General features: G+C 42.3%; 1 protein-coding gene across 4 annotated transcripts; it reads right to left on the bottom strand.

Annotated features, from left to right (window-relative positions):
* Window positions 1-1359: 1359 nt before the first annotated feature.
* TMEM248 (transmembrane protein 248) lies at window positions 1360-27298 on the bottom strand. 4 transcript variants are annotated; one of them, XM_039507224.1, is made up of 9 exons: window positions 27157-27296; window positions 25447-25566; window positions 19605-19683; window positions 11027-11203; window positions 9914-10199; window positions 8437-8587; window positions 6477-6660; window positions 5284-5427; window positions 1360-4104 (listed from the first exon to the last, which is right to left on the bottom strand). In XM_039507224.1, the coding sequence occupies exons 1-9, from the start codon at window positions 27177-27179 to the stop codon at window positions 4084-4086; spliced, it is 1185 nt and encodes a 394-aa protein (XP_039363158.1). In that variant the 5' UTR covers window positions 27180-27296; the 3' UTR covers window positions 1360-4083. The 4 variants fall into 4 exon arrangements, with proteins under 4 accessions (XP_039363158.1, XP_039363160.1, XP_039363161.1 ...); XM_039507226.1 differs by lacking the exons at window positions 19605-19683; window positions 25447-25566 and having other exon boundaries at window positions 27157-27298; XM_039507227.1 differs by lacking the exons at window positions 19605-19683; window positions 27157-27296.
* Window positions 27299-27369: the final 71 nt, after the last annotated feature.

Raw genomic sequence — 27369 nt, 5'->3', positions numbered from 1 at the left:
TTCAATTTTTAGTCAGATCAGCATTTCCCCATCCTCCACCTCCAATATTAGCCTCATTTATAATGGCATAGCACAGTGGTTCTCAAACTTATCTGAACACACCCCCTTCTGTTTATGCCGCTGCCCTCTTGCCACACAAAGTACATAACCCAACATGCAACTCTCACTACATGTTAAAAATGGGAAGGCCTTGATTCAAACAAAGCCAACAATCCTCTGTAATACGAGCACAAGCAAAACCACGATTGTGGTGGACGCTTATAATTAAACGTGCACGCTGTGTCTTAGCAAAACGGATTAACACACAGATGGCCATGACTTTGTATAATGCTATGCAAGCTTATCAGAAATCCGTCAAAATGGACAGCGCCATCTGGGGACCTGGAGGAATTAGCTTTGCTAGTTATTCATTGCTGTGGGTAAAAAGGTGTGCATTAATTCCTCACCCCACACCTTCTCACATCCCCCCCAGAATACATTCCATGCTACCTCCAGAGGGGCCTCCCCAATTTGAAAACCTCTAGCATAAGACAAGTGATCTGGAAAGAGTACAGCAAAAAGCTGCAAAAATGTTTATAGATGTGCAAAAACTTAGAGGCAAGCATGGGTGAAGGCACTAGACAAAGTGCTCATGAATGGTATCGTTTGGATGTTGAGGTTTTCATTGCCATTCTTGCCCGCCAAACAGCACACCCATGAGCTTGTGTATGGCTTGAGAACCAGAAAGCGAAAGTGACAAGAGGGAAAATGACCATTTTGGCTTCACTGTCCCAGCTGTTAGAGATCTGAAAAGGAAGCAATCTACAGTGCTACAGGAAAACGTAGCCAAGGAGATTAACTTTTAAAGGGAAACTGTCAAGACAAAAAAATTCTTACTGAGGCGTGAAATTGTCCTGTTTTGCATTAACTATCTCAGAGGTAACTAAAGCTATTTGCTGCCCCTGCTCCCACCAGGCATTTCTCATCTTAGCCCTCTTGTTATCTTTTCAGTGCAGAAATTTGTACTGCGTGTCTGAAGCTTGCCGATCTACCTTTAACTGCACAGCAGGAGACCGGAGCTTCAAGCACAAGAGAAATATCTGGGTTAGATGGGTCTCAGTGTCATGAGTGCTGCATTTTATCATGCTGGACATCAAAACAGCTATCTCCCCTCCTGCATGGCACATATTTTTAAAGTCTAAACTGAAGTGTTTATTGGAGCATACGCACAACACAGGGTTTGAAATTCCAGACTACTGTGCACTGTCAAAACAAAGTCCCTTGTGTTGCACACAGCCTAAAGAGAGATGATTTATGAAACGTCCATAAGGACTTGGTTAAAAAAAATAATAAAAAAATAAAAAAATAAAGAGAACAGAATAAACATTTTTTTTTATTCTGCAAAGCAATATGCACATCTTACAAACACAAAATTAATATAGGAGAGAAGTGTCATTACCAAATCAGCTATTAACCATCATGCAACAATACAAGTGAAATGTTTTTTAAAAAAATACCATCTTAACCCTACATTACCTGCAGAGGAAGGCTGTAAACCACGGCTCAGACTTTCTATGTAATGCCAAAGAAAAATGCAACAGAAATGGCAGCTTTCTACCAACAAGAAAACACTTACAAATAGAATCAAAACTGATTCAAGTCATAGTTAAAAAGAAAAAGAAAACAAAAAGGAAAGATCAATATGATCCGAACAACCACTTTAATATTAAGTTTTTACCCTTCTGCTTGGCTGCATTTAATTTTTGTACGCTGGGCCTAGGTACAATCCAACACTCGTAAGTATGACAAAGTCTCAGCCTACTGGGTGACTACGGGCTGCACTAACTAGGTACAAAGGGTTAAGTTAAGAATGAAAAATATGCCCGTAATGCTAATCTCCTTGCATTTGTGGGTTGCAATCTGAGCTTAATGTTTATTGCAGTGCAGTTGTTTGTGGGGTTTGACTATGTATTTTTTAAGCTGGCCCCTCTAATTACCGAAAACGTCTCCTATAAAAACCTGTTCCCCCAACACACTCAATTGTGTTTTACTGTCTAGGTAGTTCTGTTTGGCGCTTTTGGGGTTTGACATTAGTTTGCTGAACTAGAGAACAGATTTTGGATTTATTTAAAGTATCTTTACATGATGATGTCAACCTCCTTCCAGAGTTATCTGTTCTGAACTACCCCCTAGTCAGTTTCAAAGACGAGTACTAAATAAAAGGAGGGGAATGCCTAAGTTAGGAGCAGTAGAAGAGATTTTCACTTTAAGCTTTCTCCATATTTGTATTCAGTAAATTTACTGCTTCGTTGGTGGAGTTTTACCAGTGAACGGTAGCTTCAACTGAAGATTAGAAGCCTTAGTTATTTCATTTCTGGATTTCAAACTAAATGGTTGTCTCTAAAGTTTAATCTTAAGGTATCTGGAGAAAACACATTGTAGTGAAATAACCAATACTCCGTGTAAAGCAAGCCCAATTATATGAGGAACTATTTTCTGAAGAAAAGTCTGATTGTTTTGCTTCAAACATTCTGAAGAAACATATGAATCTTCAATACATTAAAGTCCTAAATCAATTTTACACAATATATAAAATGATCTTCAGAACACAACAATGTGCATTCAACAGTGTCTAGACACAGAGGATTTTATGCCAACATATCAGCGATTACAATCTTTGAATTGGATTTACGGTTTCGTGTATCACATGGCAGTGTGAAACTTATCAAAGAAAAATGTACACACATTTTTAATTGCGCTACCTGACAGGAAGGCTGAAAGACGACATGAAGGGTCATTAAGGCAACCAGTGAGATTTTAAAAGCCGTGGTGGAAATGTCTATAGGAAACTTCTGTCTTACGAGAATTAAAAAGCTAACTGGAGGACAGGCTGGAAGGAGACTGAATAAGCCAGAAATGGGAAAAAACCCACAAAACAAAAGCACTCAAAAAAAAAAAAAAAATCAAGTCTGCTCTGATTTTAAGAATGGACACAAAGACCAATACGAATTTCTCAGGCAAGGTTTCCCTCAATTTACTCACAACAGGACTAGCCCACTAGTTGTCAACTTCCCCTCAGTAGACAATAGTAGATAAAAATTGGACAAAGCTAATAAAAACATGTCATTTTCAGCTGCCCGCTAGAGATGTGTGAAAGGTCCAACATGAAGCACTTAAGTTACTGTATCTTCCTTTTCCCTTTGTTATTTGCACTTCACCAGGCTACTTAGAGCCACAACTGACTGACTATTAATAGAATGCATCTTTTTTTTTAAATCCACTTTTTAGACAGGTTATAAAAAGCTATTTTATTCCAAGGAAGTTCCTGGTTTAAAGCCTGTGGGGGGGGAGGCAAAGTAAGTGGAAAGCTTTGCATACAACCCCAATGCTGATCAATGCTCTGCCATTCCAGCAGGCCACATGAAAAGTGAAACTTAGCACTTTGCAATAGAAAGGATTTTAAAACAAGACTTTGCCTTTTTTATTAAATTCTGGATAAAAGCACAAGTTTGTCCTAACTACAGCAGTATTAAAATGTGAATATGTATTTCTCTTTTTAAAAAAAAAAAATCTAGAAATGTTGATATCTTTTCTTGCAAGCAAGGAGAAAGTGGAAAAAAGTATTAAGCCACATACACACATTGAATTTATGTAGTAGATCAGTGGCTTTGGAAATGCAATATTATATCAAAGATGCATACTGTTTCAAACACGCTGTACATATCATTGGGCAAAAACAAAGGGTTTGTATTGTTTGAGACATTTGGAAAGGCATCTTAACATGCCCAGATGCAGCTAGACAAAAATATCTTGCTCTGACTACGTGATCCTTATCACTAAACATATCTATTATCTACACAAACATTCAGCTATGTCCACAGGTAAAGGTGTAAAGATTCTTGCCGCACTACTATGCGGAACAAGTGCATCATCTGAATATACTTTTATAAATATGTACAAATCAATTACAGGCACTTGAAATGTCTTTGGTTGGAATAAACCAACATTGCAAGATAATGTATTCACAAAGTCTTAAGACCCAGTCTGGGTTCAGCAGGCAATGATTATGGTTCTCAGCCATTTTCAGTAAAAGGAGGAGATGGATTATGCTTCTGACAAAGCAACCTAAAAGTAAAACAAAAAAAATTACAGAATTAAGAGCTTGCGTATAATTGAAATCAATTCTATTTGCACATTACTTATCTCTATGCAGCCAGGATGTCTGTCATTCCAACCCTGAGTCCTCAGAATGGCAAAGACCAAAATATATCTGAAGATATTTTGTAATTGGTATTTATAAAATATTCAAAGATATTCAGCTCTTGGTAGGAAGTTTCCCTAATCATGAAGGATAGTACATTGTAGCTTCTTGTTACATAGTTAAATACATCCGGATTTAATCCATTAAGCAAAGAGTGTGTGTGCGTGTATGCATATGTATGTGTGCGTGTGTGTATGCGTATATATAATTAGTCTAACTGCCCTTAAACCAACATCAGCATTAATTTTCTTTAATGCTAATTACAAACATTAGAACTAGCTGTGATAGCAATATTTTAATAAATGTATTCTCTCTTCTGAACTAACAAACGTCACACGCAGAAAGCGTATTTTAATAAATGTATTCTCTCTTCTTGTAATAAGAGAATTTAACACTATTTCAAGCTGTGGAAGCCAAACTTTATATAAGCCAAAGTGCAAATAATATACCGTGTTGTAAATACAGTTTACTTGACGTTACATGTTAGTGGTATTAAAAAACCAAAATCACTTCCTCATTTACTGAACTACAACGAATACCCTACATTTACAGAATAAGAATCTATGATTGAAGGATCTACCAGCACTATATACATACGTACTTGTTAAGCTTCTGAGCACCCGCAGGGCATAGAGGACTATTGTACGCCTTTCAAACAGAAGGCAAAACAGAGGCATAAAGCAGCTAAGTGATTTGTTCAAGGTCTTAGTGCCAGTGGCTGAGACACAAGGGACACCAGTAGTCAAGATTCTCAATCCTCTGCTTTAGCCACAGATTACACTACCCTACTCTTAATCAAGGCATTTAATTTCTGAATGGAATTGTCTACCTTGTTTCTCCACTACATCCAGGGGCTGGATACAAAGATAACAAGTCACCTTTACAGTGCCATTATTTACTGCCCTCCAGTGAGATACGAGGTTGGGAGAGACGTGAATCACCATTGTATACCAAAAATAATGTAAACTTTGTATGTCAAGGGATCTTTTCTAATTTCCCCTCCCCCTCATCAATGCTGTATGTATTATCTTAGGTCAACTTACTTTTTCAGGGCAGAACTCTGTATTGCTTTGCCTCAGTTTGCTTGGTCTACCTTTAATAACTGCATAGCAGAACATTGTAATCACCATCACAAAAAGAAAATAACTGGTATGCATGAGATGCAAGTTTATTAGTGAGCGATCATCCTGCACAGAGAAATAAAACCGTTTACTGATGCTGTACATAGAGAAGGCATTTGACAGCCAAGCAATGTTTAGCAGATTAGCAAAGAAGCCACTTTCATAACCTTGTTTCTTCTCAATACAAAGGGTATCCTCTACATTGCTAATGCAGAACTTCTAAAAGTTGAAGGTAGTAAGGGAGCTCTAAGTTTTGGCAGTTAAGGATAACTTACACATTTTCCTAACAATATTTAATTTGCACTAGTGACTGCATTTTAACAACATTCATTACGCTACTCTTGCATTTTATATATAAAACAGTAGCAGCTTTAATCAGAGGATTTCAAATTACAAATCTTAATTAATGAAGCTGTGAGGCACATTTGAGATATATGGGGATCACCACGCCCACCACTGAAATGCAGCCACCTCGGACATAGCTACGGCAACTATTTAAGAAAGACAAGGTGGGTGACATACTCTCTTTTATCGGACCAACTACTGGAGGTGAAAGACAAGCTTTCAAGCTACACGGAGCTCTTCTGCAGATCTGGGAAACGTACTCACTGTCCCACAGCTAAATACAAGGTGAAAGATTGTTTAGCATAAAAAGTTAAGACGTATTCTAAGAGACCATTCAAGGTGAAGCGGCCTGTTAACACCCCTGCAATCATAGGACACAAAGGGGTTAGTGGATTACAGATTGTAATAAACTATAAATCCAGTGTCTTTATTAAGACCATGATTTTCTAGTGTCTAGCTAAGATATGAATTTAAGCTCCCAGGCTCATCTTTTGAAGGTGTTGTGCAGGTTTCTCAGACCTGAAGAAAAGCTCTGTGTAGCTTGAAAACTTCTCTCTCTCACCAACAGAAGCTGGTCTAACAAAAGATATCTCCTCACCCACCTTGTCGCTCTAATATCTTGGGACCAACACAGCTACAACAACACTGCAAGCAACTATTTAAGAAAGCAGGACTATGCAACTATTTTAGATCACCAAGAGAAGACTCTCTTATTCAGTTAAATTGACAGGAGGTATTCAGTCAATGGAACGTAGAGCATTAGCACTTACATCAGGAACTACAACAGTTAGTTTGGGATTTAAAGCATGATAGACTTTTCCAATGGCTCCTTTGTAACACCAGAAAGGGTTATAATCTTGTGCATATTTTGTATTTGAGTCCCTGGCTGTAGTGAAGATCTTGTACCAGAGGGTAGCATTGCTGTACGTCTCAGGAACACAATGTGGTGGCTGACTGAGGATTAAAAAAAAAAAAACAAAAAACACAAAACAAGCAGATGAATTGTCATTTTCAGTGTCCTCTATGGCTGACTCTCAGAACATAGTAAGGGTCATTCTCTCATTGAACAGTGTAAACAGTGTCTTGTTTTATTCAGGATCATCCATAGTGTAATGGCAAAATCTAATACTAAAGGAAAAAGAAGTCCTGAACCTATAGTAACATAACTTGCATTGCAATCCATTCCAAAAAGTCAACCCCAAAAAGTTAACAAGAGGAGTATGTACTAGGTTTCAAAAACCTTCTGATATTTTTAATATGGCTTTCAGGTGAATGGACCCCAAGCTCTAGAAGGCAAGGGGGATAAAGAACAAGAACTTGGTGTTCCCGATCCATAGGTGTGGAGAGAAGACAAGGGGAAAGTCTGTTACCATCAGGAACCGACTAGTGTGGCACTGAAGGATTCTATCCAAAGAACAGATACAGCACAGGCAGCAGGAATGTTAGCATCCCCACACTGACCTGGCAATGCCACCTGTATGCAAGAGAGGCATTCACTCGCCAGTGCCCATTCAGCCTTGTCCTCTTGACCCGGTTGTTGAAGAAAGTGGGGGGAAGTCAATCATAATACCGTTTTTGTGAACACCCTTCTACTGCTGAAGAGGCTGAGACCGAACTCTTTTGATATAGACCAGTTGCCAGAAAGAATCAACCTTTTGTCACCCATGATCTGAGCTTTGATCAAGCTACCAACTTAGAGATAATAAACACTGCCACACCTAGCTTTTATATAGCACTTAAAGGATCTATATGCCACACCAATCCCCTGAACCAGCTGTTTCCCCACAGTATATCACTTTAAATGGAACAATGAATATGGCTAAAGATATTACAGTTTAAAGAAAGTTTTCAGAACACGTTTCTCTCTCTTACAACATCCGCCGTTTGCTTATGCTGCAGACGGCCAGCATCATTTCTGAGAAGCTTTAAAGTAGACATGACTCAGGCTAAGCTGGCTCTGAACTGGAGAGAGAAACTGGCCATTTTCAGCAAGTTAGGGATGCAGAAGTCCAGAAAACCCTTGAATACTTTTGCACTTTTAAAACCAAAGTGATAATATTTTGAAATGAAGGAAAAATCGATATTAGGACATCAAGTGCTAACATGAAACTCTGAAGGTGAACACAACTAGGAACACAGGAACTGCCATACCAGATCAGACCGGTAATCTACCCAGTCCTGTATCCTCCCTCTGACAGCGGCTAGAACCAGACAGTTCAGAGAATGGCGTAAGAACCCTACAGTAGACATATGTGGAATAACCTGACCACATGTAGGTCTCAATCTGGTCCCTAGTAGTTAGAAACTGGTTTAAACTTGAAGCACAAGGTGTAAATATCCCTTCCAAAACGAGAGTCGTGTTTAAACAGTTGTAACTTAGATGCACAGGGCTTTATCGGGATAGTTTCAAGACTATAAATTCTATAATTCCTGTCCACATTCCCTGGATTGTGGCTAGAACTCCATCAGTGCACATAACATGTGGAGAAAGAGCAAGTGAGCGCACGTGAGATGTAGCTAAACAACATCCAGGGAAACTCTACTGTGTTAGTAAAGACAGCAAATGTCTTTTAAAAACAAACTGGACTTTATACCACTAAAAAGAGAATGTATCACTTACTTCCAAAGTCAATGTTACAGCATCATGGGGAGCATAAGAAAAGCATTAAGAGAGTAGTGGGTACATTTGAGGTAACCAGCCTAAGAACCAATAATTAGAAAGGCACTTACATTGTGACAGGAAACACACTGCTGGCTGCTGTGACAGTCATACAGGTTGTGAATACCACCTGCTCACAGTGACCATGGAGAACACAGTCATCTGAATTCCAAGCAGCAGGCAGGGTGAATGTAATATTTATCTCCTCATGGGATTCTCTGCCTTTTAGAAAGAAAGAAATTGTTGGTATGCTGAGAGTAGTAACAGCAACAAGTACTAGGAAAAGGCGTGTGGTCGACTGCACTTGTGGGGACACAGCTTTGTGCTATCATTGTAGGAGGCAAAGAAATACCAGGAAAATTACAGACTCCCCCCCTCCCCCACAATTATTAGCACGGACGACATTTTGGACCTGGTCCCATGACCATTGGGCCTTTACAAGCTTTTGAACTTAGAAAACCTCTCTATAACTGTGCATCATCTGGGCCATTGTCCGCAACAATTTTATCGGTAATTACATCTTAGAATTTTAGCCGTTCCCCACCTAAAACCTTAGTTCATCATCTGCTTTTTCTGCCGTTTAATTTTTGCTATAGAGAAATCCATGCAGATATAACTGCTGAAAAGTGCCTTAATATGCACAACCTCATCAATAGATAAAACTATAAGAGACAAGACTAAACCACTGGGTTCTCAAAATAATAAACTTAAGGTCCCCAGGGATAAACCGGATTTGATATCAGGTAGTCTGATCAACAGAAATTACATTATATCGTTCAGGAAAGACTAGAGAAATTTGCTGTAAGAGGCGGTTTTCAGTTGTGGCCTATGTTTGCTATAGAATATTTCAGGTGCAAGCCACACTGATGTTTATAGCACCACTGTAAAATTAAACATGCTGAACTTTAACTCTAAATAGTTACTGTAAACCACTTCTAATAAGTCTCCACAACCCACTGACTTGTCCATCTGGCCAGGCAAGGCAACAGAATAGGTTAGGACTCTTTCATCATCTTAGCATCACTAGAAAGTTTTACAACTGTTGCTTCTTTTCAGCAGCTTTATCCTGAATGAGTTTGTATTTTAGATTTTAAATCAACAAGAGATTTTCAGTTAATGTACAGCTGGATGGTTAATGCAAAAGGATTCACCACCACCAAAACTGACTGACTGATCAGCAGCCCTCAAGTGTACCCTGCATAAGCACGTAGCAGCTTTTCAAGATCAGAAATTCGTTTTGAAAATACTCTCAGATGAATGTGACTGGGCTGATGGATCTTTTTTAGACTCCAAAGTAGCGTACATGTATTACTGTACATACATCTTCCCTATTACCCCAAATAAGGGAAAAATTACTCTTTGCCAAAAAGAAATCTCACAGGCTCATTATTGTGAAGTACTGACAACAATTTTAGCAATGCACATAGTGTCTAAGCAAATGATTTGTCTCTTTAGTGACTAGCTAGATTTTTATATTCCTTTTTCAGACATTTGTAATATTAGGAGTGTAATTATTATTCACTCTTGGAACAATCAAATTTTGCATACCTGAGAGTCCAATCTGATGCCCCAAAATTGTGGAACTTAGATGTGTGACATTACGGGAATACCCGCCAAATGGTTTGAGCGGGTCCAGTGTCAGAGTGATTGTCACAGAGATGTTTACTGGACCAGAGTCCTCAAGAGTCTGTGGCGATTGTGTAGAAGATCTGCCTTGTCCGCTAGTCACTGTACTTTCTGGAGTTGTGGTATCATTGATGAGATGTTTTAAGGTTTCATTCTCTGATGTACAGAAGTCCAAATCATTAAACCTCAGAAGGAAAGTATTCCAGTCCTTTAAAAAGTGAGACAGAAATCTAGATTAGATGACACATTAGATCAGCAAAATTATTCTGTACTGTCACTTCTTCAAAGAGCAGTTCAGATTTTTAATATCTAGTTTTAAATATATATTATTCCATGTCACCAAGACAAACTCAATCATACCGTCCCATTGAAGTAAGTGGCAACACTCTCAATAGGAGAAATATCTGGTGCTTGCGTGTGTTTGTTTTTATAAATCAAATGCCAATTCTGATTCCCACTTCACCCCCACTGCTCAAATACTCATTTTCAAAGCTATAAAGAGCATGGTAGAATACAGAGCTACAAATGAAATTAATAATGTTGGTGTACTTGCACTAACTTTGTCTAGTGAGGAGCCCTGGTCTCTCTCATACAGGTAACTCCCAATGAAGTTTAGCTCACATACTTTTATCAAAATGCACTTAAACTATGGAAGAGTATTGCAAGGTAAGTTACAACAAAGATCAGTAGAATTTCCATGAATCAAGCCGTTTGTCAGAACAGAATAAGGGTGGGAGTCGGAGGGGGGAGTGTTACATACACAATCTCCTAATGACAGAACATTAATGTCCCCTCCCCCCGTCAAATTAATTGTATCAAGATTATTCCTTATAAGATAAATGACCACTTCTAAATTAGAGATTAAAATACAGCAATGCAAATGAAAACAATCAGGTCCTGTGCACTAGCACCGGAGAAAACATACAAACTGTTAAAACTAATGCTGTGTATGCCTGTTAAATAAGCATGTTCCATCACAAAGCCAGGAAGCGTGTTACTGCAGGATGTCAGTTTACATATCTTATTATACCATACCTCTGTCATTTCCGGTGACTTGATCTCCTTGATTTTAAAGAAATAACCCAGTGTCAGAAAAGCTATTGCCATCGCGCTTACACTGATCATAAAGACCACAAGAGGAGGGCGACTGCTGATGTAAACCTTCAGGTTCTCCAAAGGGTTTATGTTGAACATTATTCTGATTAGATCCACCTGAAAGTGGAGAGCATTAGAACAGAGTGATACATGAGAAGAACATGACTTTTTCCAAGAGATAATTTAAGTCAATCAATCAATCAACAGAAAAATGTGGTTGCGGATTGAACAAGTCTAAAAAAATTTCTCAAAAAAGGTGCCAGATTTTGGTCTCCCAACCGCTACAATTTCCAGAAAGAATGGAATTAAAAGAAAGATGCCACAGCTTGTAACAGAATCGAACTTCCTATTATTGACAGCCAATGACAATCAGTGGTCCATATAGGTCTTTATTTTATTTCCTTTACTAGTCACCCAGTATAGCATACACAGCTGTATTTGGATTCCATAAGAACAGTATTTGAATTAATAAGGTTATAATGGAAATGTAGTTTCAATGAAGCCCACAGATAAGGTCTGCAAATTTCCAATTGAATTATTGTACTTCCAAACTTAAGGCAAAAGCCTTTAATGGCCATTTTAAGACCAAGCTGGACCAAGCGTGAAATAGATGATGGAACTTTATAAGTGAGAATTATTCTATGTAGCTGCAAAGTACTATTCCACTTTGAAAAGTGATTTGGTTAGAGAAAAGCCTCACAAAGTTTTGCATTTGCAATCTGATCAGTTTATCAAGAAACCAATGTTTTTTCTAGCCATCAAATTTGCATCCTGGGACCTGAGACTCAGGCTGGAACACTTCCGGCTGACATGTCAACTAAAATCCTGTTATCCATTTACTGAGTGAACCAGAAGACTCATCTCTCCGCTGGTTCTCCAGAAGTACAGACTGACTTGAGTCAGGAAATTAAGCAGATGGGACTGTGAACGCCCAGAGTTAGGGCAGGCCTACACTTAAAACGCTGCATCAGCACAATTGCACCAATGCAGCTGCACTGCTGTAGCACTAAAGTGAAGTCACTCTGCTGACAGGAGAGCTTCTCCCATCAGCATAGTCAATCCACCTCCCTAAGAGGGAGGAGCTATGTGGACAGGAGAAGCTCTCCTGTCGACACAGCACTGTCTACATGGGTGGTGGTGGTTTAGGTCAGTATAACTACGTCACTCAGGGGTGTGGATTTTTCAGACCTCTGTGCAATGTAGTTACACTGAGATAGGCCAGACTCCAGAGAAAGTAATAAAAATACAACAATGACAATACATAAATAAAAAGATTTCAGGGTCTGTTCAAAAGCGTATGGCGGTCTGGGTTTGGCCCGCGGCCGTGGTCTGCCTATTGACTACCCTTGGTCTACTGAGTTGAAGCAGAATTTCCATTTAAACCTACTGAGTCTCCATTTCTTTTGAGTTTTCCCGTCTTTCCAGTATGCAAGTGAAGGGAACAAACCTGTTGGAATTTACTCATCCCCACCCACAAAGAAAACAATGCAGTCAAGTGTTAAAGTGCAGCTTTGAGGCTCTACTTCAGAAACTGTGCAAGCAGAGAACACCACAAGCAATCCTGTTTCCTTTATTTGCTTTACCTGAGTCACTCTAAACTTTCTTAATCCTTTGAGTACATAGAAGGAAAGGACTTTTGTCTAGAAACCTGTGCTGCCCATCCAAATTTTGAGCAACTGAAAGATGCAAACTAAGCAGCTCAAGAGCATAGAACTTTAATGGTTAAGACTCGGCAATCAAGGACTAAAACAAGATCGATCTCTTGGGAATTTTCATTAAGTCAGGGATTCTGCCCCCTGCAGGTTTGTGTGCCTTGTCATCTCTTGTTAGAAGCATGTGGTGCGTATGATCCGTACAGTAACTGCAGCTTTTCGCTTCGGTATTCCTAATATGTTACTGGCGTACACTTTTCATCATCAGTTTCTTCTAGGAAGAAAAATCACTTTGCTTCAATGGAGACAGAAAAGTTCAGTGAGGAGACTATTGCATTCCTCCAAACATGGCACAGACTTTAACATACAATCTCTCTCTCTCTTTTCCTTAGTACAACTTTTTAAAACAGGGGTCATTTCAGGGTGCAGGATCATATCCTGGGTGCACAATCTTGCTCCACTAACTGATTTCTAGCCACTTCCCAAAGACTAAGGTAACCAGCCCCATTGTGCCAGCAATGATCACTAGCAGCACTACAAACATCTAATGGGAAAAATCCTGTGTGTGGGCGGGGTGAGAGGGAAGGATATAGGGAAGAGCTAGAGAGCAGGAAGTGGGAGAAAAAAGGAAAGAAGAGGTAGAAAGAAGAGAAAGCGTATCCTATCAGAGCCCACACTTCTCAAAGACACGCAGCGGTACTGCTAGAAAAGCTAATTAGGGTGTCAAGAAAAGGCAGGTGCAACAGAGAATGGGTGAATTGCCTCAGGTAAGAAAATTAATTGGGTATGACCCAATTCTAAAGTTCTGTCTCTTATCTTGTCACTGGCAGGACAGGATTCCATTTCAGCAAATTTCTGAAATATATATATAGTTTTTTAAAAACTAGGGTTCATCACAAATTGTCAATCTAGAAACACTGGAGACATGCTGAGATGGAAACAGACCAAAACACAAATCAAGAGCAGAGTTGTAGTCAATGTTCCCTTCTGAATTTCCTCTTAAAATAAACCCCAGCAAGAGGCAAGGTTTATTACAGCATTTAATCAAAGCTGAATGTCACCCAGGAGCAAATACAGTATTGCGGCTTACTGTAAATTTAAGGGATTGTCAGCAATTTCATTAGAATTTTGGTTTCCCCAGGGGTTTCACTCAGGCACCATAATGGATGTGCTAAAACTCACTAAGAAAGTCATCCCAAATATTTTTTGTTATTAAAAGAGCACCAGCTTTTCTGAGGACTTGTTGACAAACATCCTCCTGTAACTTTGAAAACAGTCAGGAAGTGTTACAGGATGCTATTTCCAAAGAATAATAGGCCCTTTGAGTATTTACAACAAAACCTGTGAGTGGTTAATATTAGAGGTGAGGGAAAAAACCCAGCAATTGCACATGCTCAGCGTATCAAGACTCCTTCATATACAAATCTGTATTAACTTAGGAATGATTCCATACTGCTGCTTGAAACTATGGCACACAGCATGTAAGCACAACTAATTTTTTTCCAGTGTCTAAATATTTATGCCACAAACTCTAGTATACTCTGGTTTATATGCATTTCCATCACCATGAGACATTTTGTGAGCGGGTGTTACCTACTGGTTCAGGCAGCGACTGGGCATCAGAACTCTTGAGTCATATTTACATCTCTTTAAAAAAAGCACATCAGAACCTCTGTTCTGCTACCAATTCTAGTTCTGTTCTGCATCTGCCACTGGCTTGCTGTGTGACCCTGGGAGAAAGTCCCTAACTTCATTATATGCATTTTACAAATGATTAAACTGAGGAACAGAACTACCTCACGGCACTGATGAGGCTTAATTCAAAGCACTTTGTGAGCCTCACAGGGACTGTGCTAGAGATGTGCAGAGTGACAGCATCAGGTTTCTTCTTTTATTAATAAAGTTTAAAGGCAGGTGAATGCACAGTCCTTAACTTCTCTCCACTGTGCCTAAACCTTGCAGGACTAATGATACCTATACACAGGAGATGCATACTGTTTTGCAATCTACGGGCTTGGCTACACTTGCAAATTACAGCACAATAAAGGAGCCCCGGGCGCCCTAGCTCACTCCCTCGTCCACACTGGCAAGACACAGAGTGCTCTGACTCTGCGGCTACAGCGCTGCTGGTACTCCACCTCGGTAAGTGGAATAACGTTTGCCGCGCCCCCCCTGGAGCGCCATGGCACCAGTGTGGACGAGGTGTTGCATTACTGCGCTCTGATCAGCCTCCGGAAACGTCCCATAATCCCCTTAAGTCAAGTGGCCACTCTTGTCATTGTTTTCAACTCGCTGTAGGAATGCAGTTATGCCGTTTGAAAGCTCCGTTTCTGACAGCCAGCTGCTTATCTGCTCCGAGATAGATAAGTTTGCTCCAAGACAGATTAATGTGGAATGTTGTGTGTGTGTGTGTGTGTGTGTGTGTGTAGGGGGTCTGTTGATGTCTGAGTTTACAAGACAGCACGCTGACATGTTCTCAGCCCCCCAAAACCCCACTCTCTCCCCCCACATACACACAACACACTCCCTGTCACACTCCACACAACCCCATTTGAAAAGCACATTGCAGTCACTTGCATGCTGGGATAGCTGCCCATAATGCACTGCTCCCAATGCCGCTGCAAGTACCGCAAATGTGGCCACATCAGTGTGCTGTCAGCTGTCAGTCCAGAACTTTGGCCCTCACTCCAAATCACTTTGCTTTTGTCAATATCTACATACATTCAAGACAAAAAACTATGTTAAAATTGACTTAAGTTACTAACATGCACTCTCAACCTTAAGGACCAAAAGAGGAAAGAAAAAAAAAGTTGTTACAGGTATGTTGTAGTTAACCCAAAAACCAGGCAGGCATTATACACCCAGGAAATTTAGGGTTAAATTGATAATTTAAAAAAATCCAAACACGTTAAATCCTAGAAATGCACAGTTAAAGCTCAGATCTCAGAATCCCAAGCAAATACAGTATTAGTGACTAGCCTGGAAGGTTTGCGAAAGACAATGAAACAGACACTTTCTCCCTGACCTAGCAATGCTTTTGCCAGCACTGGTACAGGATAGAATACAGCAATCTTCAATGAGCAAAATTTAATCCCTGCTGATTATCATATGAGAATGGATAAGGAAGTGTACCTCGCAACTAGGTCAAGGAGTTAAATCAAGAGCAGTTTATAAATAAGGAGAATCTTTAAATCTGAGGCAAGACTAAGATTACCTAGACTATTCTTGACAGATATTTGTCAAACCTGCTCTAAGAAACCTCCAATGAGGGGATTCCAAAACCTCCCTCAGTAACCTATTCCAGTAGGTAACTATCCTTTACAGCAGTGTTTCCCAAACTTGGGATGCCGCTTGTGTAGGGAAAGCCCCTGGAGGGCCAGGCTAGTTTGTTTACCTGCCCCGTACGCAGGTCTGGCCGATCTTCGCCGCTCCAGGCCAGTGGGAGCTGCGGGAAGCGGCGGGGCCGAGGGACGTGCTGGTAGCTGCTTCCAGCAGCTCCCATTGGCCTGTAGCAGCCAACCGCGGCCAGTGGGAGCCGTGATCGGCTGGACCTGTGGAAGCGGCAGGTAAACAAACCGGCCTGGCCCACCAGGGGCTTTCCCTACACAAGCGGCATCCCAAGTTTGGGAAACGCTGCTTTACAGTAAAAGCTGTTTTATCCAGCATGTTGGGGAAGTGGGGGCTGCTGGTAAGTGAAAAATGCCGGATAACTATGAGGGAGGGAGTTTGGCTGCAGGAGGGTGTGTGAGGCTGGGGGCTGGGTCGCGGGCTCTGGCAGGGAGTTTGGGTGTGGGAGGAGACTCAGGACAGCGGGCTGGAGCACGGAAGGGGATGCCGGATCTGGGGGGGGCGCTCACCTTGAGTGGCTCTCGGCAAGGGACGACCTGCCCCAGCTGCTTCTATGTGGAGCTGAGGCAGCCAGCTCTGCATGATGCCTCTGCCTGCCGTGCTGCCCCTGCAGCTCCCATTGGCCACATTTCCCAGCCAATGGGAGCTGTGGAGGCAGCACTCAGGGTGGAGCAGGGGTAGCGCACAGAGCTGCCTGCCACGCCTCCGCCTAGGAGCAGCCAGGACAGGTCGCCACTTGTGGGGAGCCACCCAAGGTGAGTGGCCCCTGGATCCGGCATCCCCTCCCATGCCCCAACCCTCTGCCCCAAGCCCCCTCCCGCACCCAAAGTCCCTCCCAGAGCCCATGCTCCAGACCCCCTGCCAGCCCCACGCTAACCAGACCATAAACTGGAATTTAAATGAAGAACAGAAATGCTGGTTTAGAGAGCTTTCTATTTGGTGACGTGCCAGATAAAACAGCTTTTACTATAGTCAGAAAATTTCTCCTAATATCTAACCTAAATCTCCCTTGCTGCAGATCAAGCCCATTACTTCGTGCCCTACCTTCTGCAGACATGGAGAAAAACAGATCACCATCCTCTTTATAACAACCTTTAACACATCTGAAGACTTATCAGGTGTCCCATTCTCTCTCTCCCTCCCCCAGTCTTTTCTCAAGTCTAAACATATCCAGTTTTTTTAAACCATTGCTCAAAGGTCAGGTTTTCTAAACCTTTTATTATTCTTGTTGTGCTCCTCTGGACTCTCTCCAGTTTGTCCATATGTTTAAGATGTGGTGCCCAGAACTGAACACAGTACTCCAGCTGAGGCTTTACCAGTGCCACATAGAACAAGAAGTACCTCCTATGTCTCACATATGACAATCCTGTTAATACACCTCACAATGGTATTTGTTTTTTTTCCATAACTGCACCACGCTGTTGGCTCATATTCCATTTGTGAACCACTGTAACCCCCACATCCTTTTCAGCAGTGCTACTGCTGTGTCAGTTATTTCCCATTTTCTATTTGATTTTTCCTTCCCAAATGTAGTACTTTGTCCTTGTCTTTATTAAATGTCATTGTGGCTTTCACACCAGTTCTTCAATTTGTCACAGTCATTTTGAATTCTAATCCTGTCCTCCGAAGTGTTAGCAACCCCTCCCAGCTTGGGGTCATCCACAAATTTGATAAGCATACTCTTCACTCCATTCTCCGAGACATTAATGAAAATATTGAATGTTACCAGACCGAGGACAGACCCTTGTGTGATCCCACTAGATAAGTCACCCATTTTGACAGTGAACCATTGATAACTACTCTGAGTACAGTCTTTCAACCAAGTTTTCACTCATGTTATAATAATTTTATCTAGGCCACACTTCCCTAGTTTGCTTATGAGTATGTCATGAGGGTGGACACATCAGTTTTGGCCTATCCACTTTCACAATGTCTCTAAGATTTCATCTCTCTTCTAAACCTGAAAATCCCACCATATTTAAAAGTATTTTGTCTTTTTCTTTTACCATCAATGAAGATTTAAAAGATGTCCCATTACTAACAATACAAAGAAACCAGGTCACATCAGGGTTAACCACTTGGAATTAAAGCATCCATACAAAAAAAACAACCAACTGAACTGTGATTCTCCTAACAAACCATCCATAAATAACACAGACACAAAAGAAGAGTGTTGATCTCAAAACTGACCCTTCTCATTCAAGAGCAGGAAACATTCGCAGGTACATAAAAATATTCTCAAATATTAAGTTCAGTTCTCTTTTCTTCAAAGCAAAGCTCGACATGCCAATGCTTAAAATACTAAAGATAAAATCCCAAAGGCTCAACAACACACACCGCCTGTTGCAATTGCTAAGAATACTAATGGCTTATACAATGCTACTCTGGACACTGATTAATATCAAGACAATATTTCATTTTAATAGTTATGAACCTAAAGGCACTGGAATGCAGAACAAAAAGCTCCCAAAGTTGCAATAGGTCAGACTCCAAACTGACACAAAAAGCAAAACTCACAAAACACAATCTAAAAGAAAAATACAAGTCCCCAAACTCACCCAGAACTCTGTTTTGTTTTTGTTTTTTTTATTACTCAATTAGTATTTCTACTTTTGAAATTGATTTACTGCAGCTATGAAAGCAAGTTATAAATGATCAACATTCCCTCTTCCTATGGGAATTTCAGAACTACTTCTTGCTACACTAAAAAAATGTGAAATTGAGAGAAAAGTTTTCACCTATTAATTTGCGTAGTTTTCTTATCTTCTCTTTCACCACTGATTTTAATGGGAGGAAAACTAACAATTTAAGAGTTCGCAGATGTTTTTATTCATCCTGTTGGAATCACATCAACTCCCAGTTGGGTGAAATTAAATGGCTTAAAAATTTGTATCAGTAACAGACAGCAAGCTGCCTGGTAGAGGTGTCCCAAGATCCTTACTTCAAGGCTCTGAAGTTCACTGTAAATTTTCCAGTGCCCAGCCCTTTCTAATGTTCAAGCAACCCTCCCACTCTTGTGTGTCTTGGATTAAAAAAAAAATACAAAAAGAAAGAAAAAAAAACACTAAATGACATCCGTCTTTTTCACAAAGCAAAGAACAAGATCAGGAATCAAGACTTGTTGAGCAAGACTACAGGTTTAAATACCTAATACACCACCAGCTAAGATCTTTACATCACAACAGCCAAATATAAATGGACATTTTGTCTTATTAGCAGCTTAAAGTGCTTCTCAGCATTCAGAAGAGATGTTTTCCTATCTCCAGCTGCACAGTTAATCTCAGCCCTTTCTAGGCTCTTCCCATGTTTCCTTATTCTCATGAATCATTGAGTGTCTTTATATTAATGGAAACTGGTAGTGCTTCTGCGAAACGTGCATTTCCAAAATGCGATCCCCCAGTTGGTAATTTATGGCTAGATTTCAGACTGGCCCATGTCAAGTCACACTTGGTAGCTGATCTGCACATGGTTTTGTTAAAAATGACTATGGGCAGATTATATCAGAATATCAGACCCACCAAGGCAGATTTCGACGGATGTCTGTGTGGAAGTGGGGGCAGGGTGTCCCCACGAGCAGATCCAGTTGCAGAAACTGAGCCTATATTTGTAGAGTGAGACAAAAAAGCAGGCTTATCATAGGATATTGGGGGAAGGGGCGACCTTCAAAACTTGCAAAGAAACAAGGGAGGTAGGTTTATGATCATTTACGTGCCCCTCTTACCTCTGCTATATTTAGGCATTCAGCACAGAAGCACACAAAGTGTTGGTTTAAAACACAAAAACCACACTGCCAGGCTGTGTTCATTCTAGGTCAAATCTGTGGCCAAAGCTGCTGTACAGCATCTATTTCGAATGTATTTTTTTTGCTCCTTTTTGATTAGGACAAAAAAATAAAATAAAACAAAACCAGACCAGAAGGTTGGTTACATCGAGGATAAACTATAAAGAAAGCAGCAGAAACATGTTTTCAAAACTAGTAAAAACAAATATGTCAAAGTTTAGTCAGATTGGAGGTGTAGGCATTACGACGTCACACTTCTTAAAGGTTAATGTTCAAGGAAAAAGCTTTCAAGTAGATTAGGTGACTTCAGCTAATGACAAAACAAACTATTTAGTGGTTGGAGGCAGTTTTCTGATACATTTACCCATCATTTTGATTAACAACAATATATTTGCCATGATCCTGAAGGCAAAAAGCATAGACGTCATTTCTAATGACAGAAAAATGGCCTTCTGATTTACAGCGATTACAGCTGTAATAAAGATTTCTATACAATGCAGAATTAGTGCCACAATATCACCCACTGAAATTAAGATTCTTTCTACAAGTGATCCAGATAATGGATTTATCAAGAAAGTGGATTATTAATGAACATAGGAGTGCCAGGGGGCTGGCAAGAAGAGAAAAAAATGCTGCAGACTTAAAGAAAACAAGGGAGAAATTATTGATAGTATGCCACTAAAGCAGACACACACGCATGGCAATTCCAGATACATCACCTCGCTCCACAAACTACTGCATACAGTGGTCTGACATCTTATGCTTGATTTAATGCAATAATCTGAGCAGTGCAGTGATTAGGGCATCAAACTGCACAAAAATTCTTAATTTATAGACTGAAGTTCAGGAAAAATTTGCAAAAACTGAGACAGGTGCAAGCAAGTTCTCACTACTAGAGTAACTTCAAAAATCAGTGCACCTAAAGATTTAGGAAAAGAGAGAAAAGTTATGAGACAAGGGAAATTAGAGTGCCTGAGGAAAGCTTCTTCAAGTGATCTGTTGATACCACGCTCTGAATTTGCTTAAGAGTGAATAAACATGGTTTAAGATACACACTGCTGTAAAATAAAAACAAAAACCAACCTTCACTTGAAAAACCTGTGTTGCCGTAGGTTTAAACTATGCTACTTTCTGCAATCTTGCTGACAAAAAAGGCAAACTGGTTTGCTAAGCAAGCTTGTGTACAGAACAGTAAGTTCCCTGCATTTGACTTCTGGTTTTGGCATTTTTAATGTTTTATGACATGAGCTAAAACTTGCTGCTTAAATACAGTTAATCTTAAGGAGGAAAAGAGTTATGGCACAAGCAAAGTTTGGAACTGGACAATTTTATAGTGTTTTGAAGACAAATGTTTTACCTGATTATTCATTAGGTTGGGAATGAGAAGCAAAGTAATAGAGAATTGATTCATTTTTATAAGAGCTATGCAAATTTCACTAAGAATGAAAAAGCTCAAATAGTTCAGTAACCAAAAGTTAATCAGTTTAAGGAGGTTGAAATGGCAAATGTTTATTTCATTAAAGGATACACATCAAGGCATGTTGTCTAAAATTTACTAATCTACGTACCAAAAACTTTAGAAGGCTTTTACTGTAGTTTTTAAATGAAAACTGTAATGAGACAGACACCCAGCCAGATACACAACTTGAATCACAAGCAGAAAATGACTGGCAAGTTGAGGAAATGGCAGCTTCACTGGAAGTAGCATGGATCTACAATGAAGGCAGAAATTAGTGTGTGCAGAATTATAAAAAAACAAACCAGTGGACAGTAGTGAAGGAAACAGAGGACACCGTGCAGCAAAAGAACACAAAAAATGACTAAGGTGAAAAGTCAAAATAGAGAACATAATACCTTACAGATCATAGAATATTAGGGTTGGAAGGGACCTCAGGAGGTCATCTAGTCCAATCCCCTGCTCAAAGCAGGACCAATCCCTAGACAGATTTTTGCCCCAGATCCCTAAGTGGCCCCCTCAAGGATTGAACTCACAACCCTAGGGCTTAGCAGGCTAATGCTCAAACCACTGAGCTATCCCTCCCCCATTTCATAGCTATATCCTGTTTCACCAAAGGTCTCAAAGCTAACTACAACTTAGCTTAGGGTTGAAGTTTAACAAAGTTAAGCAGACAACTACTGCCTTCATTTTACAGATGGGTAATCTGTGGCAAAGAATGATGTAGTCAAGGCAACAAACGAAGTTGGCACAAAACCCAGGAACTATGACTCTCTGTCCCGTTTAATTCACTAGTCTGGCTGTTCCCCTAAACAGAACTTGCAGGACACACTTGCTTTTGCAAGGAGAGCTGGGGTGTGGAGCAGCAGAACTGTGCCATCAAGAAGTCCCAATAAGTGCTATTTTACCCAACAGATCCCTAAAATTCTGTTTTATTTGTCCAGACATGGAAATATTTAATGAAAAAAAGACAACTCCTTTAAACAAGTAAATAAATAAAATAAAATAAAAAATGGTAAGCTGTTCATATTGAAAAGGGGTCCAAAACTGCCAGAACACTCAGTGAATCACTTACTACCATAGTACAGTAACCGTGCAGTGGCAAGGGTATTTTTCAGTATCCTGTCTGTTGCTGGATGCATCTGGCTTAGCCAGATAACACAGACGTCTGGTTATTATCTTCAGATGCAGAAACAGCGAAGAGTCCTGTGGTACCTGACAGACTAACAGACGTTTTGGAGCATGAGCTTTCGTGGGTGAATACCCACTTCGTCGGAGGCATCCAATGAAGTGGGTATTCACCCACGAAAGCTCATGCTCCAAAACGTCTGTTAGTCTATAAGGTGCCACAGGACTCTCTGCTGCTTTTACAGATCCAGACTAACACGGCTAGCCCTCTGATACTTGACACAGATGCAGAAGGAGTTTCCATTTTACATAGTTGATTAAAAAACATATTTAAAATGGAAAATGAGAATCACATTTCCCCAGCAATGGAACCAATCCTCCAAGTCTTACTGAAAGCCCTTAAGGAACAGAACTCGGCAGTGCCACCCTCTCTGAATGTGCCTGAAGAGACCATCTCTAGAATCAGAGATGGTCTCCAAGGCCATTTCAATCCTCAATCTGTATACCTGGTCTGCCAACAAAAGGTGCCAATTGATATGTGGCCACATGCCCACTAGAAACTGGATTGAAGCCATTTGTTCATTTCACGCAGGCCAGTGAAAAGCTGAGAGATGGTGATGATATTAATTTACTATATCAACCTGAGCCAAATTCAACCTAGCAGTAAAAGGCTCAGTGTCCATTTCACAATTCCCAGAATTTAACCTTTTTTTTTTTAAACGCATTAAGGTTTAATTATGAAAGGCAGCCCTAAATTGTACACCTTCAATTCTGAACCTTAAGCCAACTAGCTTTTCAAAAGTTTAACAACCTGAAAAACAACCCTACTTAGATTCATATCTAGACTTAGGACTTATTTACACAGGGAAATTTACTAGCACAATTATACAGCTATGGTGATACCAGTATAATTCCAGTGATATCATTATACCAGTAAATTTCTTTATGTAGACAAACCTTTAGAAACAAATTAAAAGAGGGGAAGAGTGGAGAAAGAGTTGTTTTGTAATTTAGTCCTTCCCTCTATATTCAGGAACATTTCCCAGGGTATCCATATCTATGATTATGAGACATGGCTCAAATCCAAATCTATGTATCTGGCAGCCCTGTTTCAGATACACTGTCTTTTGTACGAAATTTCTGGCATACACCAACATCTGCACTTGTACGAATTAAAAGCAAAACAGTATAAATAATGTATGTGTAGTAAACAACGTAAACTAATTAAGAAATCACTCAGAGTCTGAACCACTTTTTGTTGCCATTCACGTTATTATTTTAACTCATCTGTTATAAATTCACAGGAGTAGTTCAAACCTAAAATACGGAAACCAAGCTAAGATCAACCTAACATTTATTTTTGTGATTTAAAGGGCAACCTCAAAATACCAGGTAAATCAAGTCCTGATCACGAATCTCATTTGTGTCTGTTCAGCGGGACAAATACATTTAGCTGGAGACTAACAGGCCTGGAGCTCGAGGCAGAGGAGACCTCATCTGCTCCTTTGGCCCGTGCTTGTGGATCAGCGGAGAATCCTTATGACCAAATATCTCCCCGTGATTCATCCGGTTGCAGGTTTGCCCCTCGGGCCCCCCTCCCTGGGCAGCTGCCGGGTCCCGTCTAGCCACGAACGAGGCGTTTGTAAAATCAAGCCCCCCCCCCCCGGCAGCCCCGCGCGGTGACACCCCCACGCGCCCCCCTCTCGGGGCGGGGGCGGGGCGCGCAGCTCTCGGGTAACTTTGGGGCCGGGCGGGGCCCCTCACAGCCCGGCTGCGGGCGCGGGGGCGGGGGGAGCGAGGAGCGAGCGGGGCCCGGCCCGGCTCCCGGCCACCTCCCCGCCAGAGGGGAGCCCGGCGCCCAGGCTCGCAGCCGCCGCGGCCCGGCCCGGCCAGGCCCCGGGCGCAGCTCGCCGCAGAGGCCCGCGCCCGCCTGCGTGTCTCTTACCGGCGGCGCAGGGTGAAGAAGCCCCCGGGTGGGGCGCGGCCCGGAGGCGGCGGCGGCGGCCGGGCTCACAGGCGGCGGGGCGGGCGGCTCTGCACCATTCTCCGGCCCTGCGGGGGGCTGTGGGCAGGCGGCTGCTCGCTCCCTCCCGTCCCGCTGCTTCCGGGGACGCAGCCGTCACGTCACCTCTCACCCCAGCCGGCCGCGGACGGCGGCCCAGGGGGGACAAGATTCCCTGACGGCCACCAGCAACGCGGAGCTCAGCCCCCGCCCTGCTGCTTCCCCTCGCCCCGCCTGAGGCCGGCCGGCCTCCTTCCCCCTCTCCGGGAGGGGCGGGGCTAGGGCCGCCCCGGCAGGGGGAGTGGATAGGCAGGGGGAGGGGCTCCCCCAGTGGCGGGGGGGGAGGGGCTGAGCCAGGGTGGCCCCTGAAGCTCCCCCGGGGGGGCTGAGCCAGGCTGGCCCCTGAAGCTCCCCGGGGGGGGGGGCTGAGCCAGGGTGGCCCCTGAAGCTCCCCGGGGGGGGAGGGGCTGAGCCAGGCTGGCCCCTGAAGCTCCCCGGGGGGGGGGGGCTGAGCCAGGCTGGCCCCTGAAGCTCCCTGGGGAGGCTGAGCCAGGCTGGCCTGAAGCTCCTGGGGAGGCTGAGCCAGGCTGGCCCCTGAAGCTCCCAGGGGCTGGGGCTGAGTCAGGCTGGCCCCTGAAGTTCCCCTGGGGGGGGGGAGGCTGAGCCAGGCTGACCCCTGAAGCTCCCCCAGTGGCGGGGGGGGGGGGAAGGGGCTGAGCCAGGCTGGCCCCTGAAGCACCCATAGTGGGGGCTGGGGGGGGGGCTGAGCCAGGCTGACCCCTGAAGCTCCCCCAGTGGCGGGGGGGGGGGAAGGGGCTGAGCCAGGCTGGCCCCTGAAGCTCCCCTAGTGGGGGCTGGGGGGGGGGCTGAGCCAGGCTGGCCCCTGAAGCTCCCCCCGGGGCTAGTATGGATGACTCAGCCAGGGAGGCCCAATCAGGCTCCCCAGGGGCTAGTGGGGAAGAAAGGGGAGAGAACCCTATAGTCAGAACTTACCCCCAGGCTCCCTCATGGAGGCAATGAGGAGACTTGGTCAAAACTGGCCCCGAATGCCCTTTGGCAACTAGGGGTGCTGCAGGGGTATAGACTCCCTCCGTCTGGGCTGGCCCAAGCCACCTGGAGAGGCAGTAACAGACATTCACAAGGACCAGTCACTTCTCATGCACGGATCTGTGACCCTTACTGAGAGCCCCTGCTAAGAATTCCCACCTAAGCCCTGCCCATTTCCAAGGAGGGTACAGGCACTGTGTTTACACACTGCATAACACGCTACATATTTGATTTCTGGGTTTTAGGTTCTTCTGTCACAACTTCAGCAACATGAGCAATTTTCCAGAAACTTTCTTTTATATCTGCCAGTATGGCAAGAAGCAACATAACTTTCATAATTGTCCTCATGGCCTTTTAGGATAAGAGGTACTCTGGAGCAGTCCAGGGGCTGAGCACAGCTGGTAGAGCCAGGCTTTTAAAATCTGTACATACTTTGTTTGCACCTGCCCGTGGCCACTCCGGTCTTCTTGGCCACACTGTTTTGAGTGCACTGAGCAGCTGGACATTCAAGTTCCCTTTTATTTATTATTCTGGATTGAAACAATTTTTCTCCTTTACAAAAGTTGGCTTTAGCTCCCTTTACTAACTCATGTCAGGTCATACATAACTAGTTTAGTGAAAATTTCTCTTCTTTTAAGTTTAAAGTGTATGATTCTAAGAATCTTGAATTAGGGCTAATTCTAATTTACATACAGTGTTCTGCTATGACAACACAGCTAGTGGTAGCTGGACAACCGAAAAGGATCCTTTAATGCTAACATTAAAGGGATGCATAGAAGTTGATCTTTTACAATTGCTTTTTTTATGCTGTATAAAGACCCAGCATCTTTAACATTTTTTTCCCCAAAACACCAGGCATATCAAGTATTGTCTACCTTGGTTTTGCTGGAGGTCTGTGAAAGGATTCGCATGTGGATTTGTGCTCTCAGCACATATTTTGCTAAAACTGACAAAAAACTTTTCTTTCAGCTGGTTGTCAGACATTTGAGTTAAATAAAAACAAACAGAAGACAATGAATTTTAAACAATCGGTATAAAAATCCCTTCCCCTCTCAATCAGGTGTCATTTCCTTAGCATTTATAAGGTCATATGGACCAGTCCACCATTCACACACAGAGTATCCCATGAAACAATTGGAGTGGGGGGGGGGAAAGACAGGGAAAGGAGGAAGATGAATTTATAATCTTAAAGAACGGGAAAAAAAAGTAAAAATGTCTGGTCATAATTGTGCAAAAAATTGACCTGAACAGCTTTATGCTTTTGTAATATTTAATATTCTTTTAAAGGTGAGCCATAGAGATAGGATCATCCTATTTCCCAAAGGGAAAACTAGACACTGCAGGGGGCTGGCCCAAGCCCTCACCGGGCTGGGATCATTGCTCACCCAAGCCCTCCCACCCCTCTCCCCAGGCAGGGCTGGGGTCATTGCTCATCCGAGAACTGCCCCCACCACCACCACATGGGGTTGGGGTTGCCACTTGCCCCTCTGCATGTTCCTCCACACCACACCCCATTTTTTAGATAAATGCCCATTTTTGCCAAAAAAGTCGGGACGGCCGGGACAGGACTTAAAAAAGGGACCGGCCAAAACGGGACATGTAGTAACCCTACATAGAGGGCAATGTTTGGATTCACCATACAACGTTACCTATCACCTGTAATGAAGTAGCAAGCTCATTCTGTAGAGGACCAACTTAAATTTGTACTTATGTCCTCCGATGGGGGTATAAAGTTAGAACTCCATATTCCCTCAGTCCACAATGGGCCTCCTCCTGATAGCAATGGGTGGTTTACACAAAGATTGAGGATAGAATACTGCCATTATGTAGTCATTAAACTCTATTCATTCTCTCTCCCTGGGCAACTAC

Source organism: Mauremys reevesii, linkage group 20 (assembly GCF_016161935.1).
Source record: "Mauremys reevesii isolate NIE-2019 linkage group 20, ASM1616193v1, whole genome shotgun sequence".
Taxonomy (NCBI): domain Eukaryota; kingdom Metazoa; phylum Chordata; order Testudines; family Geoemydidae; genus Mauremys; species Mauremys reevesii.
This window is presented reverse-complemented; position numbering and strand designations above follow the sequence as displayed.